Raw genomic sequence first — 16,016 nt, 5'->3', positions numbered from 1 at the left:
TAGAAAGATATCTGAAATATTGATGTACTGACACGCACGGTATAATGTATGGAATTGATTTTGGTATGGGTTTTGAATTGCAATACTGAAAATCAATTCTACTCATCTCGCTCTGAAAACAAACCATGTACTGTGCCGACCTGAAACAAAAGAGTGAATTGAATTGACAGCTTGTGACCAGCTAGAGCGTCACGTTCTGTTCTCGCGCCCAGTTATAAAGCTCCATACATGATGGGTTTATCGTGGTGTTCAAATACTGGTAAAATTTGCCTTAATATTATAATGTAAACGGCCGATTCGGTAAGGTGAACTAAATATTTTTGACATTCACACATCAAATTTGTTGTAGAATGTATTTCTCAACATTCGAAATTGAAAATTGTTGCGTGCTTTAACAACCTCTGGAATATGAGACAACTTATTGTTTGAGCCATGACATATTTTTCCTTTGGATCCTACAAGTGGCACCAAATAATCAAAGTACTTTGCCAACATCAATTAAAAACAAGTTTCTGGGTCTCTTTCTCCTCCTCTTCTCCTTCTCCTCTAATAACACAATAGCCATGAAGAAAAGGGCTTTCTACGGCCACTTGCCATCTTCAGTAATGCAGTCAACAAGAAAGAAAACGTAAAAACACGGCAAAGGAAATATTTCTAAAGAAATCGGTGCTAATGCTGTGAAAGGTATTTTTAGTTTTTTATGCATTATAAGTTCTTTAGTGGTATATTTTAAATTGTTCTAAATTGTTCATGGTTGTCTTGTTATATGAACAACAACTTGAATGACGAGAACATTTTACATCAGAATATTCAACACTGAATCACATTATGTATGGTCTCATTCTCCCATATCAGAGAAAAGACAAATGAATAAATAATTTGGTGAGTTAATTATGAACTTGCCGAATCTTAATAAATGAATCTTCTGCTGTGGCTCATTCTCAAGTTATTAAAACTATGTGTACATTTAACAGGACCAACAGATAAGAAGGATACATTTATTGACACTGCCAATTGACACAGCAATCCTGGCCACAGCGAAATCAAACCACAAGGGATAGGACCCTGCACCCTGCACCCTGCGCCCTGCACCCTGTCCGGGGACCACAAGCGTCATCCCTCCTTTGTTCCATGGTTCTATGGCCAGCCATTGGCGCACCAGCTCTCTTCAAGTACACGCGTGTTTCGGTCTAATCCCTTTCAAATCACTACTCGAGTTTAAGGCTACTGCATTTCAGCTAGTACCTTCCAGGGTTATACTTCCGGCGGTGGTCGTCAAGCCTGCGGTGGTAGCTGCCATAATTGTTTACTGATTGTGCCCGACAAGGGTAGTTTACTTTTGGCCAGCAACGGTAGTTGCCAACTATGCTATCTAGGGTCTGGCAACGGTAGCTGCTTTTGGCAGCATAGTAGTTGCCATAGCAACGGTAGCTTTCCGTGTATCTTAACTACCACTAAGCACCTGCACACTCTCGGCCATTTAATCGACGCTGCATCACTTTGGGCTTTCCTCCCACATTAAACTGACACACCGTGATATGGCTGGAAAACTGTTAAAAGCGACGCTAAACCCAACTCACTCTCACTCACTCACTCACTCACTAACTCAGCACATAAAACTCCTTTTAATCCTTCAGAATGTCACAGTTGTCAGTCATTATTGTGTATACCACGGGAACCAATGTCCCAACTCGACCATGAGGAGATTTGATACGTCTGATCATCAAATGTGATTCAACACCACTCCTCCCAAAACGCCTGTGCCAACTGATCCTTGTGTTAACGGCGATCTAGTCAAACTCTAATTTGACGGTCAATGTGATCCTCCAAGAGATCTATAGGTGATAGATCTGGTGGTTGTGCTGGCAAAGGCAAAATGTTGTATGGTGCCTTGTGTTGTCTTGTTGAAACAGAGTCGATAGGCCGTCACATAGCTGGAATCGGCAAGTCCCTCCAGCACAAGCATCCAAACATCTTCAGATTTATCGAACTGATCCAGAAGGTAGAAAATTTCGGAGAGAGCGAAACTAGCGCAGATTCAATTTGGAACAGCACCGCCACCCAGGAAGGTTGTCTACAGAGAGAAGGAACAGCTTCATCGCCGTGAAAAGACACCCCTTCAGTACCTGGATGCAGTTGGTCCACTGATGATAAACAAGTGAAAATGACTGATAATCATAAATGACAATGAAATAACATTTGAATAAAAAATTGTGAACTCTACCTAGCTTTCTTTCTTGTTACATGGGTGATACCATTTTACTTAAGGGTACAGGGTACTAAATACTGATGCAACCAGCCATAACGAGTGTTGTTTTAACGGGCGTTTTGGCAGGTCTACGTTTTGGGAGGATACCCTGGAATATTGCTGAGTTCGGCGTCCAACAACGAACACCATTTTGATGTAAGACTGTTTATTCGCGTTTGCTTCAGATCAGAAGGCTGTTAAGATAAACCATGCAAATAAGTTAAGAAAGTAATTAAACATATTCTGACTGCAATCTTCTATTTCAGGTTACTTATAATAGGTGCTGGCTATAGGGTCACCAGCAGTAAAGAAATTGAAAAAGAAAACATAAAATCTCAAAAGTGCAAATACAGATTTAAGGATTTAATGTAATGTAAGCGAAACCATCCAATAGCTCAATTAAATAAAACAAAATTAAAATTTTGAGATTGCAATCCTCGATTGACGAAACAATGTGATGTCGGGTTAATATGTTAAAGTTTGAATATAAAATATATAGAGTGAGAAAAAAACTTTACATAATTATGAGACATCTCTGCGAAAAGCAGAATCCAATGTACGATTCCGACTACAGCGTAAGCATGATTCATGCATCACTTATAAATAGGGATGAAACCAGGCATCGGGTCACACAGGTGGCATCCCCTGTACAAAGGCACCGGGAAAAAACCCACGGGAACATATGGTACAAGTCAAAGCAAGGAACCGCATCAAGCATTCTCAAGCGTCAAATTTGGAAATGTCCTCCACATGTCTCTCATAAAACGGTCTGACAACTTTACAAAAGCATTAAATGTTGAAACCTTTCTGTCGAGAAAGAGTCGTATGGTGCTATTTACATTTTTGGTAGAAGGAACATGTTCGACTGTATCTCAATAGTTGCGTTAAGTAGACACCAAAGACCTGTGCTGCTGGAGTGTTGCTCGACATTGTTGACTATTGGAAAACTGAAGTCATCTTTCTTGTCATACAGTCTTGGGGAAAGATTTCACTCTGAATCGTTATGCTAAATAAGATACAGTGCGGTCTCACTGGACTCCCTTATTTCTAGTGGGTAAATCAGTGGATGGGAATTTGCTATTTGACCATTATTGAACGATATCAGATCATCGATATCCTGAAGTTTAAGTTTAACTTCTTGACTAAATTCACTTGTTTTCATTACGCCAATACGAGGAGAACTTCCGGTTCGTAAAAGAAACTTCCGGTTTGTATGCATAAAGAAACAGATCAGCATGCGGTGGGGAGATTACTGTCCATGGGGAAGCCTAACTCAGACCTAAATGTTTTATCCCCAAACTTTACATAGATGTTATCAATGAGGAAGTTCACATATTTGTTTCTGCTGCCATTCGCTTTCAGTTTTGACAAGAGGTCCCGAACAGAGACGACAGAGATGTAACTATATCCATGGTCACCACGTTGAGTGAAAAAGGTCCATGGTACAAGGAGTGAAATCTTAGGTGTGTCGTGTTTGATAGTGGAGCACAAAGTTGAGGATACTCTATACTTCTGCTGAATCCGGAATCTATCACATGAGTTACTTCTTGTTATCCTCTTATCTTCCATTAGAAGATACATGATGACTACACGTAACTCAGGCAGTGCTAAAGGTCTCTCCATTCATCATTGACGTCATCATCGCATGACAAAAGCTTTGGAACTCCAGCAAGTTGGGGTGCACTGTGAGCTGGATCTGGTTACTGCACGTGGAGGCTGATGGCAGCCGCCAGGTGTCACTGTAGTTAAACACAATGCTGGGTCGGGGCGTGAACCCGCCAGCTGGCTCTCTACTACATCCGGTCACAAACGTCAGCAGTCTACCTGGAGTCATCCTCCGTGCGAACTCGGTCTGGTTGCGGGTCAAACATCGGCCCTCCCGGAGGACGTCACACAAGCGGCCCTCTAGAGAAAAAACGTAATGTACTAAAACAGATCGTGGCATGCAACTAAAAACTTTCATGACATGAATTAAACTATCAATACTATATACGTAAATGTCGTTATGTAATATACATATGTTAACATACACTACCGCTCTACATTACTTATCTCTTTTTTGACGTATTTTTCGCGAAATGTTAGCGATACCCCAGCGGCACCAAAACGGTAAATCCGCGACTTTACCACTTTAATATTCTGCAAACTTTCCACTTTCACAATTCCGTAAAGTTATCATTTTTCATATTTCCGCAAACATACCGCTTATATAATTCCGCCAACTTACCGCTTTTATAATTTCACCAAGTCACCACTTTCATAATTCCGCAAAGCTACCACTTTCATTATTCCGCAGAGCTACGGCGATACGTTTGCAGTTCAGTATGTTGCTGAACAGGTATAAAATGAAGCAGTAGAGTGTACCTTAAACCCCTCAAAGATTAGAACTGTTCAGACTATACATCCAATTTCGTTGTCGTTATCAACCTACATCGGACATTTTTCTGAAATTCTTACAATGACATTGTGTTGGTATTGTAATATATTTTTTAGTTTACCAGTGAAATAACAGGTAATATGTCATCATAAAGTCTCAGCCTTTGGTAAAAGAGATACTAATGAAATGGATTGGGCTAATATTCCCCGTATAACAAACCACGAGTGGTGAAATAAACATGAAATCGTCCAACTTTATCAGTTTTGTTAAGGCATTATTTTCTTTCACAATCAGCATAGTCATAAATCCTTTTAAAAGAAGATGTATTCCTGTAATTTGTTAACAATGTAAGTAAAAGTCAAATGGAATAGTGTTTTCATTAACGCCGCTGAATGGCGGGAACTGCTTTTTGGGTGAGGGTTACGCTCAAGAGTTAACTCTTCAGATTTCCGTGGATATCATGTCAAATGTTACAATTCGGGACATCGTATACTCAATAGCACCAATAAATTTTTACAAAAAACATATATAGTGTTATTCGACATTGAAAACACAAATATTGTTCCTTCTTTTTGTATTAATCGTTCTTCTGAAGTAAACTGAGTGTGAAGAAGAATTGTGGACGCTCTGGAATGACGTCATCAACCAACGGATGACGTCACGCGCTTCCGCGGCGACCGTACCGGTAAGTAATAATAATCAACTAATTTCGACATTTTTCAGTGAATTATTGATTCAGTTAAAAATATTATAAATGCAATGTAAATGTTACCATGCCGAATGCTACGTTGTCGCGGGGATGTGATACACAAAAAGACTAGCCTTGGAATAACTCACTAGCTGTGAATAGTACAGATTTCCTATCATAACATTCCAACAAAGATATGCAGTTGAGTTTTTATAATTAACATTTTAATGCCTTGGATCATTCGGTTAAATTGACTCATTCAAGATATATTCGTGGCAATGAAATATACAATTTACATAGGCACCGAAAGAACAAACAAGTTAATGAAATACCGCGATCAGATTTCATCCCAATATTATAGGATTCACTGATTTGTCCCAAAACGTAATTCAAACATTGGTTCTTGGATACCCATCCAAGCCAGCTATACCCTTACCTTCAGCTGCCTGCAGGAATCGGTGCAGGTTGTTAAAGATGGCCTGTTCGTCTCCATGGTAACTGGGGACTGGTTTCAACAGATCCATCACCCTTTCTGAAGTGACTTCAACGTCCGATCTATACTCCAGCAAATCTCGCAACGTGTGTCTTCTAATGAGGTCTAATATCTGACAATAAATTAAAATATATAGTAAAAGACTGTTAGTATGTCTCAAGTGTGTGGAAATGCTTCTATTGCTCTTTTAGCAATATAGAAACCATATCACACCAGGGCTCGGGAATAACAAACAATGGTGTATCCGTCGAACCCTGGTGTTCGGAGTAACGGGCGAATGCTTAAACGACTCGACCAACCTAATATCTTCAGGAGATGACAAGAGCAAACAAATACAAAAAGAAGCCTTTGCCATTTTAATGCCTTGTCAGAAATAATTCGACAGAGCCAGGTGGAATGATTGCATCTTTTACTCATCGTTGCACAGATTTACAGTTCAACATATCAATACGCGCTCCACAGAGTGACTTCCGCCGGAAGTACTTCCTCTATAAGCGTGTAACATAGTCCTATGACAATGCCATACCTGTATGTTTAAGATCACTCGAGGTGCAGCCAGTAACGGCCTCTTTACTAATATGATATACAGTTATGGCATGAAGAAGACATGTAGGGTACTCACCCCGCAGTGACGCAGGCCTTGAATAAGCTGGTCTACCATTGGTTTGCTCTGTAGTATGACAAAGTGGTGGACACATCCATTAAGAAACTCATCCCTATTGGCCATAGTGACATAAGAGGGGATGCCATCTAGGTCGTCTCTCCAGTCACACTCCTGCAGCGCTTCCTCCAGCTCCGTCGCGTCTCGAGCCTCCGACACCTGTAACGAACAGAAGAATACAATACTAGGGACCAACTACTGTATATTCTTGGAGTGTACTAGGATAAAAAAAATTAATAAACTTCCAGAAAATATTTGAGAAAAATAATTTTGCCTCGGATGGCGCCTCGGATGTTGGCTGTGTTCGCCTCTTCTTTTCAGAGATAAAAATGTTTGTACTGAAGCAATGGCTGAAAATATATCTGTAACAAAATGCACAAACCGCTCTCCCCAGTTCTCCTCCACCTCTTAAGACAAAGTTATTTGGGGCCACTTCTATCCGTGAATTCCGACGGAGTAAATATTTCTCAGTTACATGTCCTTACAGTCATGACATGACACGTGTATTGATTTTACTATCGTCATCATTTAACTGAAATTGGTTTCTACATGTGTATATATATACTACGTGACTGTCAAACAGCTGGGAATATTATAGACAAAGATAGCACTATTAGTAACTTCATACCTTTGTCAAAGAGTCTCTCGTACATCTGTTCGGCACATAATCCACAGATAGTGACTGATCGATATCCAATATTGCATCAACAACGGGAGGGGCAAATATGGCGGGGGATTGTCCGCCTTGAGCAATTATAGTGGCCAGCATGACACCCATGACCCGGAAGTGATTCTTCGAATATGCAAATATGTTGGGTCGAATCAGAAATCCTTGGTTTTTGTCCCCTGTTTGAATGAATATATATCGAAATAAGCAAGACATAGTCATATATTTATATTTTCCTTACAATGCATGTGCGTATTCAAAAATATGTGTCTACAAGTGAGTATGATTTTACACCGCTTTCAGTAAGGTGTCAGCAATATCACGTCGAAGGACAAAAGAAATCGATTTGAGTTTTTTAACCCATCGAAATAAAATTGACACCTTACATGTAAGATTATACTAATACTAGAGAAAGTACTAACGGGGGACACGGGAGTGAGGCACCGCCAGTTGTGTGGTAGAAACTTATGGTCAGCTAAGACCTGAATGATTTGGATCTTTCCCCTCACATCAAGCTGGCAAATGATATAACTGCAAAACTGCAAAAAGCGGCGTTAACCCCAACCCACTCATTACTAACCGTGCAGCATCTTGCTGTCGGAGACGATGGACTGCAACAGCAGCCGTAGATACTCTCGCCTTGGTCCCCCGGTGTCGACGCCTTCCTCATGCCTGTCCTCGGAATCAATGAAAACCACCTACCACAAGAAACCACTTGTCAATACTACAGTATAGTTTTACGTTGGTCTTAGCAAATACCAGTAATGAGACAGCAAGAACAACAGAAGGGCTTCACGCATTGTACATATATATGTAGGGAATCGAACCCGGGCCTTCGAGGCGACACGCGCATGCATAAACACCTAGGCGACCACACCTCGCCCCTAACTATACAATAAATGTGCTATGGTATTTCACATTGCACTCACACACTTACTATAACAATCCTAATTTGGATATGTAAAGTAGTTCTGGACCATGGCAATCTGTTCATACCATCAACTGTTTAGCCTTGTTCGATACTGCAACATCCTTGAAGAAGGCCATGCTGCTGCGCCAGACGGCGTCCCTGTTGACCGAAATTTGGCAAGCTCCAAACTCCATACATCCACTCCGATGCTCCCGGACAATGTTGCGTGGTGAACCAGTAGATGCCGCATTTGTGTCAGATTCATCTCTGTTGATAAAAAAAAGTTAATATCGTGTAATCAAGAAAGCAGACATAGAGGATATTGGATTGATCGTGTCAAAATATAAGATTAATGATCAAAGTATTCTATTCTTACTCACTGATCTTCGCGATCTTTCTCTGAAAACCAGTTTTAAGGATGCAGTGTGAAGAATAGTTTCGGCAAAAAGTGTAATTTAACTCAAGAAAGGCGCTCTATCCACTAGATCTGGCGGAGGACCTGTCTGGCTTGAATGTATGGAGGCACACAAAATTCATATCACACATGACAACCTAATTCTTAAACAGGTTTGTCGTTTGGCTTTTGTATTTTACAGGTTTCCATGTCTACAAGTTTCCAAATCAAGTTTTCGCGTGTTTGCAATTCAAGTCAATTAAGGTTAGCTCTAATTGTCTTATTATTACTGGTGTGGCCCCTTGGGGAACGTTTTGTATCCTACATTCACGTTAATCTGGTCCCTTTGTAGTTCTATGTTCCTGTAGATGGGGAGAAACTGACCTGAAGGTCCATCCCAGATCAGCCTCCTGTTGGTCCCGACTTGCAGCAATAGCAACAGACAGGGCATCCTCATCACTGAGACCACTATTGTAATCGTTGTGACCTCTTCTGTAACTAAGATGTCAAAGATTCCCCGTGGTTAGATTTCTCTTTCAGCCCTTTCGCTCAATTTAGACACACTGAAGTCTTATATTTTTATCGTGTCAGTAAAATTTAGAAGGAAAAAGTACTAATTGTAATCCAGTTGAACGTCTGAAGGCCCTACCCCATTTCCTCGTTTCTACGTCTTACTAAACTGATAAGCAAAGAGTTATATAGGCACATTGTAATTTGGAATTCTTTAAAAAACAAAGGACCATATCATATCATTGTTTCATGTTAGAATGAGTGAGGGGTTGGGTTTAACGCCGCTTTGAACAGTATTTCAGTTATAATCTCAGCGTGTCAGTTATTGTGGGAGGAAAGCCCGAAGTGATGCAGGTCTCAGACGTTTACCACTTCGGTGATACCCACGAGCAGGGGTATGATGCTGACTTACCTTGAAACATAATTAGGGATTCAAACCCACGATCATGGGTTTCTGGCGTGCACCCGGGATGCAACTCCGCACAGCGAATCTCGCCGCCTTAGACGAATGTAAGATATTTGGATATTTAAGAGTGAAGGCATTACGTGGTTAAACATAAACTTACTGTTGCCTTTGAGACGCGTCCGATATACGACCATACAGCAGGGATTCAAGGTCGTGATGGTGACGTTGCTGATGACTCCGTTGTCTACTGGGGAGTTGTGGTTGTGGAGGAGACGTATCATCTGGATAATGACTTCGACTCTGTGGCTGAGTAGGGTGTGGTTGGTGATGAATATTCCCGCGGCCCTGGGGCACCGTCTGAATGGACGGGTAGAGAAGGGTGACTGAGGATGGTGTCTGTCGCTCTCTCTGGGGGGAAGAGGGCGTTGGGGGTGGCGTATCCAAGTAATTACTTTGATCATGTCGTGGGTCATTTACATTCACTCGCATGGGGGGCGTAGTTGGTGGTGTATCCACGTAATCAGTTGTATCATATCGTGGGTAATGAGGGACTGAGGATGGTGTCACTCGCTCTCTCTGGGGGGAAGAGGGCGTTGGGGGTGGCGTATCCAAGTAATCACTTTGATCATGTCGTGGGTCATTGACAATCCCTCGCATGGGTGGCGTAGTTGGTGGTGTATCCACGTAATCAGTTGTACCATATCGTGGGTAATGAGTGACTGAGGATGGTGTCACTCGCTCTCTCTGGGGGGAAGAGGGCGTTGGGGGTGGCGTATCCAAGTAATCACTTTGATCATGTCGTGGGTCATTTACATTCCCTCGCATGGGTGGCGTAGTTGGTGGTGTATCCACGTAATCAGTTGTGCCATATCGTGTGTAATGAGGTTGATTGGGCGTGGGATTTGCGTTCCTCTGACGATAGTCAACGTTGGTCCGTGGCTGCACGGGTGCCCTTGAAGACGACTGCGGTGGATCAGACGTCTGCCTGTGTCTGGTCCCTCTTGCATGACATATTTTGTGATTTGCGAGGTTCACAAAATCTCGGCCACAGTCAGGGCACACTTGCTTCTGAACCATAGAAGGTTTGTCTGCATGTTTTGCTGAACCTCGACTATGACATATTTTGTGATTTGATAAGTTTTTGAAAGTCCGACCACAATCAGGACACCTTTGTTTCGTCACAGTACTCATGATGCACGTTGCTCCTAGTTACGCTCAACACTGTAATGTAAACAAGGCTTTATATACACACTGTGTTCTCATAAACAGAGCGGAGTGTGTTTGCGTATTGTAAATACCATATCCTGTTGACAGCCGGGGGCCACAACAAATGTGACCCACCAGGAATAAGGGACCTTGTGGGTGACATCAAACATTTTGACACATTTTCCGACCTTTAACTGTTTATGTAATAATTGCAGTTTTTTGGCAAAATGTCTGATGAACTGAAAGTAAACATGTATGCTGAAATGTTTTGAACTCATGTTTGTATTACATTATGCACTAACGAGAAAAATAAGCTATGTTTGTACAGTACATGATATTTCACGAGACACATGGAATATCCTATTTATTATATGCTTTTTGTGTAGTTGTCTACCGAAGATTAAACCTTTCCATTACAAATGTAAAACCTTGAAACGTAATTCTACACGCTGGTGAAGTATCAAAAATGGCGCTTTGCGAAACGAACAGTTTCGATTGACGAGTTAAATGAAAAATTTACAGTTTATAACGAAACATTTTCAAGAGAATAACAAACGACAAGAAGTGATATTACCCCATGTATGACCATCTGTCATTATTTTGCCTTGTCAACGTGGAACTAACGTTAAAGGGACGTCAACAGTTTGTGTACGGGCTTACGGAATAGGGCGACAATTAGGGGGAAGTAACTCTTGTATGACAATAGTTCAGTCAAAGTGTCATGTTCATTCCAGTGAAATTTCAAGTGTTAAGTTCACTGCAATGAAAATATCACTTGTCTCACCTTCAGGAAAACTCAGTCTTTCACACTGACGTATATAATAAATGTTTGTACAGTCAGCACACATGGCGACTTTCCTGATCTAAGTTGACTTCAAACGTCTTTGTGACATCATTGCACAATTGTATCCCAGCAACCATTAGGTCCTTTTTTTCCTGGTGGGTCGCAAATAGTTTTTGGAACTAGGGTCGCATCGGAGTTACCCAGATGAATCCCTCGATATAGTTCAAATTTCAAGTTTTTTGTACGCAGTAACACAGGTAAAGCGATAGGACCTCAAAAGGATCTCGCTCTGTACACAATTCGGCTACATCAAATGTACGCGATTTTTTCTTCTTATCTTAACACATTGTGTACCTGTAGGAATTAGTACTACCTCGTACAGATCCATGTAGACACATAATGTACCTGTAGGAATTAGTACTACCTCGTACAGATCACTGTAGACTCATTGTGTACCTGTAGGAATTAGTACTACCTCGTACAGATCACTGTAAACACATTGTGTACCTGTAGGAATTAGTACTACCTCGTACAGATCACTGTAGACTCATTGTGTACCTGTAGGAATTAGTACTACCTCGTACAGATCACTGTAGACTCATTGTGTACCTGTAGGAATTAGTACTACCTCGTACAGATCACTGTAAACACATTGTGTACCTGTAGGAATTAGTACTACCTCGTACAGATCACTGTAGACTCATTGTGTACCTGTAGGAATTAGTACTACCTCGTACAGATCACTGTAAACACATTGTGTACCTGTAGGAATTAGTACTACCTCGTACAGATCACTGTAGACACATTGTGTACCTGTAGGAATTAGTACTACCTCGTACAGATCACTGTAGACTCATTGTGTACCTGTAGGAATTAGTACTACCTCGTACAGATCACTGTAGACTCATTGTGTACCTGTAGGAATTAGTACTACCTCGTACAGATCACTGTAGACACATTATGTAACTGTAGGAATTAGTACTACCTCGTACAGATCACTGTAGACACATAATGTACCTGTAGGAATTAGTTCTACCTAGTACAGATCACTGTAGACACATTATGTACCTGTAGGAATTAGTACTACCTCGTACAGATCACTGTAAACACATTGTGTACCTGTAAGAATTAGTACTACCTCGTTCAGATCACTGTAGACTCATTGTGTACCTGTAGGAATTAGTACTTCCTCGTACAGATCACTGTAAACACATTGTGTACCTGTAAGAATTAGTACTACCTCGTTCAGATCACTGTAGACTCATTGTGTACCTGTAGGAATTAGTACTACCTCGTACAGATCACTGTAAACACATTGTGTACCTGTAGGAATTAGTACTACCTCGTACAGATAACTGTAGACTCATTGTGTACCTGTAGGAATTAGTACTACCTCGTACAGATCACTGTAAACACATTGTGTACCTGTAGGAATTAGTACTACCTCGTACAGATCACTGTAGACTCATTGTGTACCTGTAGGAATTAGTACTACCTCGTACAGATCACTGTAGACTCATTGTGTACCTGTAGGAATTAGAACTACCTCGTACAGATCACTGTAGATTCATTGTGTACCTGTAGGAATTAGTACTACCTCGTACAGATCACTGTAGACACATTGTGTACCTGAGGGAATTAGTACTACCTAGTACAGATCACTGTAGACACATTGTGTACCAGTAGGAATTAGTACTACCTCGTACAGATCACTGTAGACTCATTGTGTACCTGTAGGAATTAGTACTACCTCGTACAGATCACTGTAGACACATTGTGTACCTGTAGGAATTAGTACTACCTCGTACAGATCACTGTAGACACATTGTGTACCTGTAGGAATTAGTACTACCTCTTACAGATCACTGTAGACACATAATGTACCTGTAGGAATTAGTACTGCCTCGTGCAGATCATTGTAGACACATAATGTACCTGTAGGAATTAGTACTACCTCGTACAGATCACTGTAGACACATTATGTACCTGTAGGAATTAGTACTACCTCGTACAGATCACTGTAGACACATTATGTACCTGTAGGAATTACCTGTATGTCCCTGTCGACACAACGGGAACGTCCAGGAAAGAGTACTGCTAGTATTCTGTATCCATATGTCCCTGTCGACACAACGGGGACCTCCAGGAAAGAGTACTGCTTGGTATACCGTTCCTTGTTGCCGTATATCGCTGTAGACACAACACGTCGGGATTGCCTAAAAGTCGGGCCAAGAAGAGTCGGGCCGGGCCGGGCCAGCGGGTAATACTAAAAATGGATTGCAGAATAATAAAACGAAACGCGCATATCTAGGCAGATCTCAAATGTCCACAAACGTATAGTTTTGCTCATTTAATTGAGTTTGAATAAAAATGCACCTTCAACAATGTAATAAACTGATGATTATGACTACATACCGTGCGTCTTGTAGAAAAGTCAGTGTCTTGACTGTGTGTATTCTTTGATTAGAATGCTTCTCACCGACCTTAGCGTGTAGGGGTGTGGTGTCCTGGGCAGGAAACGACAGTGTTTTGACTACTCTTCTTTCATTAATTAACGTGTTAAGGTAATTAACCTTTACTAATTCTTGTAAAACCAACACAGGATGTTTCCTGGAAGTCAAAGGACTGACACGACACGTGTTAATAACTGTCCAAGCACTTCTAAAGTTCCTAACATTCTTTATATCTAAAGACTAGTATTATATATAATTATATACCACTTTATTGTCTCATATTTCAGTAGTTTAAGAAAACACAGAGCTCAAAGTGAAGCCTTTTTCACTCTACATTCTCAACATAGTCTCTATCAGAAGTGTTTGGCTTGTGTTGGATCCGACTTGGCCCGGGCCGTCAAAATCAACTTTAAACATACAGATGTATCTTCAAATGTGTTTACATCTATAGATTAGTGTTATATCTACCTATATACCACTTTATAATGTCACAGTACATCGTATTTAAAGAAAACAAGGGGCTCAAAGTGAAGCATTTTTACTGTATTTTCTTAAGAAAATCCAAGTCAGAAGTGTTCGGTCCGATTTGGCCCGGGCTGTCAAAATCAACTTAAATCGCACAGATGTATCATCAAATGGATCCACATCTTTCGATAAGTATTATATCTACCTAAATACCTCTTTATAGTGTCTCAGATCGCTTTACTTAAAGAAAACAAGGGGCTCAAAGTGAAACCCTTTTCCCTCTACATTCTCAACATAGTCTCTATCAGAAGTGTTTTGCTTGTGTTGGATCCGACTTGGCCCGGGCTGTCAAAATCAACTTTAAACACACAAATGTATCTTCAAATGTGTTTACATCTATAGACTAGTGTTATATCTACCTATATACCACTTTATAATGTCACAGTATATCGCATTCAAAGAAAACTGGGCCGTTAAAGTCAAGCACTTTTACTGTATTTTCTTAAGAAAAACCCTGTTAGAAGTGTTCGGTCCGACTTGGCCCGGGCTGTCAAAATCAACTTAACCCGCACAGATGTATCATCAAATGGATCCACAGCTTTCGATTAGTATTATATCTTACTTACTTACTTACTTACTTTGGAGATTTAACGAGCGCTTTCCGACTGATGCGTATTTCGCACACGGGCCCGGCCAGGCCATTTAATGTGTTTCCGAAAGGGGCGAAAGTGGTGTGTGCAACCCAAGAGGGGGCTTTAGGGGTTGCTTATATAGAATTTTGGAATTTTGAGATTTGGAATAGATGGCGATGGGGTTGGGGAGGAGAACTAAGGGAGCTGGGTATGGTGGATGTTTGTTTGTTTATGTAATTTTGATTTGGTAGATTATAGTGTTTTTAGATGCGTTTTATTAGTTCCGTTTTGATTAGGAATACGCCTAAGGCCTTGAATTTTTCTAGTTTATTTTGTGGGTTTAGTATTGCTTCTAGAGTGAGAGCCTAGTTTAGATTGAGGGTGGTTTGTAATGAGGTTCGATGTGTTAGGTAGTGTGTGCAGTGGATGAGTGCGTGTTCTGGGGTTTCTAGTTGTTTGCAGTGTGGGCAGTTACCTGTAGTATGTTTTTTTTAAAATTTTAGATGGTTATTTAGGTTGGTGTGTCCTGTTTGGAGTTTAGTGATTACTCTGTCGATTTTTTTTGATGGATGGATAATTTTTTGGTTTGGTTAGTGGTTTGCTGAGTACATTTTTGATTTTGCTATTTGAGTTTAGATAAAGGTTATGCCTTTTTTGGTGATTTTTTGTTTGTTTACGCTTTTAACTTCTGATTTTGAGATTGGTAAGTTTAAGCTTATTTCTGGGATTTTGAGGGATAGTTTAGCTGCTTTATCGGCGTTTTCATTACCGTATATTCCTACGTGGGCGGGTATCCACAAGAAGGTTATTTGTTTGCCTGCCTTAGTTAGGTCGTTGGAGCTTTTAAGTATTTGATTTATTAATTTAGGTCGGTTTTTGGTATTTTTGTTTTGGAGGGCTTGCAGTCCACTTAGGGAGTCGGTAAGTATTAGGATTTTTTGGTGATTTTTGGATTCTTGATTATGGAGGGCTGAGACCATGCCCATTAGTTCTGCCGTGAATATTGATTGGTTGTTTGGGAGTCGGAAGGATTGTGTGGTTTTAGTTGGTTGTGTGGTATGGACTCCGAAACCTGTGTGTTTGGGGGTCGGATCTGAGGATCCGTCTGTGTAAATGTGACAC

At 40.8% G+C, this 16,016-nt stretch overlaps 1 protein-coding gene across 2 annotated transcripts; it reads right to left on the bottom strand.

Moving 5' to 3' along the window:
* Window positions 1-2,409: 2,409 nt before the first annotated feature.
* LOC124133240 lies at window positions 2,410-13,584 on the bottom strand. Of its 2 annotated transcripts, none has more exons than XM_048400537.1 (9): window positions 13,382-13,584; window positions 9,515-10,575; window positions 8,823-8,936; window positions 8,131-8,311; window positions 7,715-7,832; window positions 7,096-7,313; window positions 6,429-6,626; window positions 5,750-5,918; window positions 2,410-4,153 (listed from the first exon to the last, which is right to left on the bottom strand). In XM_048400537.1, exons 2-9 carry the CDS (start codon window positions 10,543-10,545, stop codon window positions 3,846-3,848), a joined length of 2,337 nt encoding a protein of 778 aa, XP_048256494.1. In that variant the 5' UTR covers window positions 10,546-10,575; window positions 13,382-13,584; the 3' UTR covers window positions 2,410-3,845. The 2 variants fall into 2 exon arrangements, with proteins under 2 accessions (XP_048256494.1, XP_048256493.1); XM_048400536.1 differs by having other exon boundaries at window positions 13,395-13,584.
* Between the last annotated feature and the right edge of the window lie 2,432 nt (window positions 13,585-16,016).

This window comes from Haliotis rufescens, unplaced genomic scaffold (assembly GCF_023055435.1).
Source record: "Haliotis rufescens isolate VD_foot unplaced genomic scaffold, xgHalRufe1.0.p SCAF_2, whole genome shotgun sequence".
Lineage (NCBI taxonomy): Eukaryota > Metazoa > Mollusca > Gastropoda > Lepetellida > Haliotidae > Haliotis > Haliotis rufescens.
The sequence above is the reverse complement of the archived record's forward strand: the minus strand, read 5'-3'. Positions and strand labels throughout refer to the sequence as shown.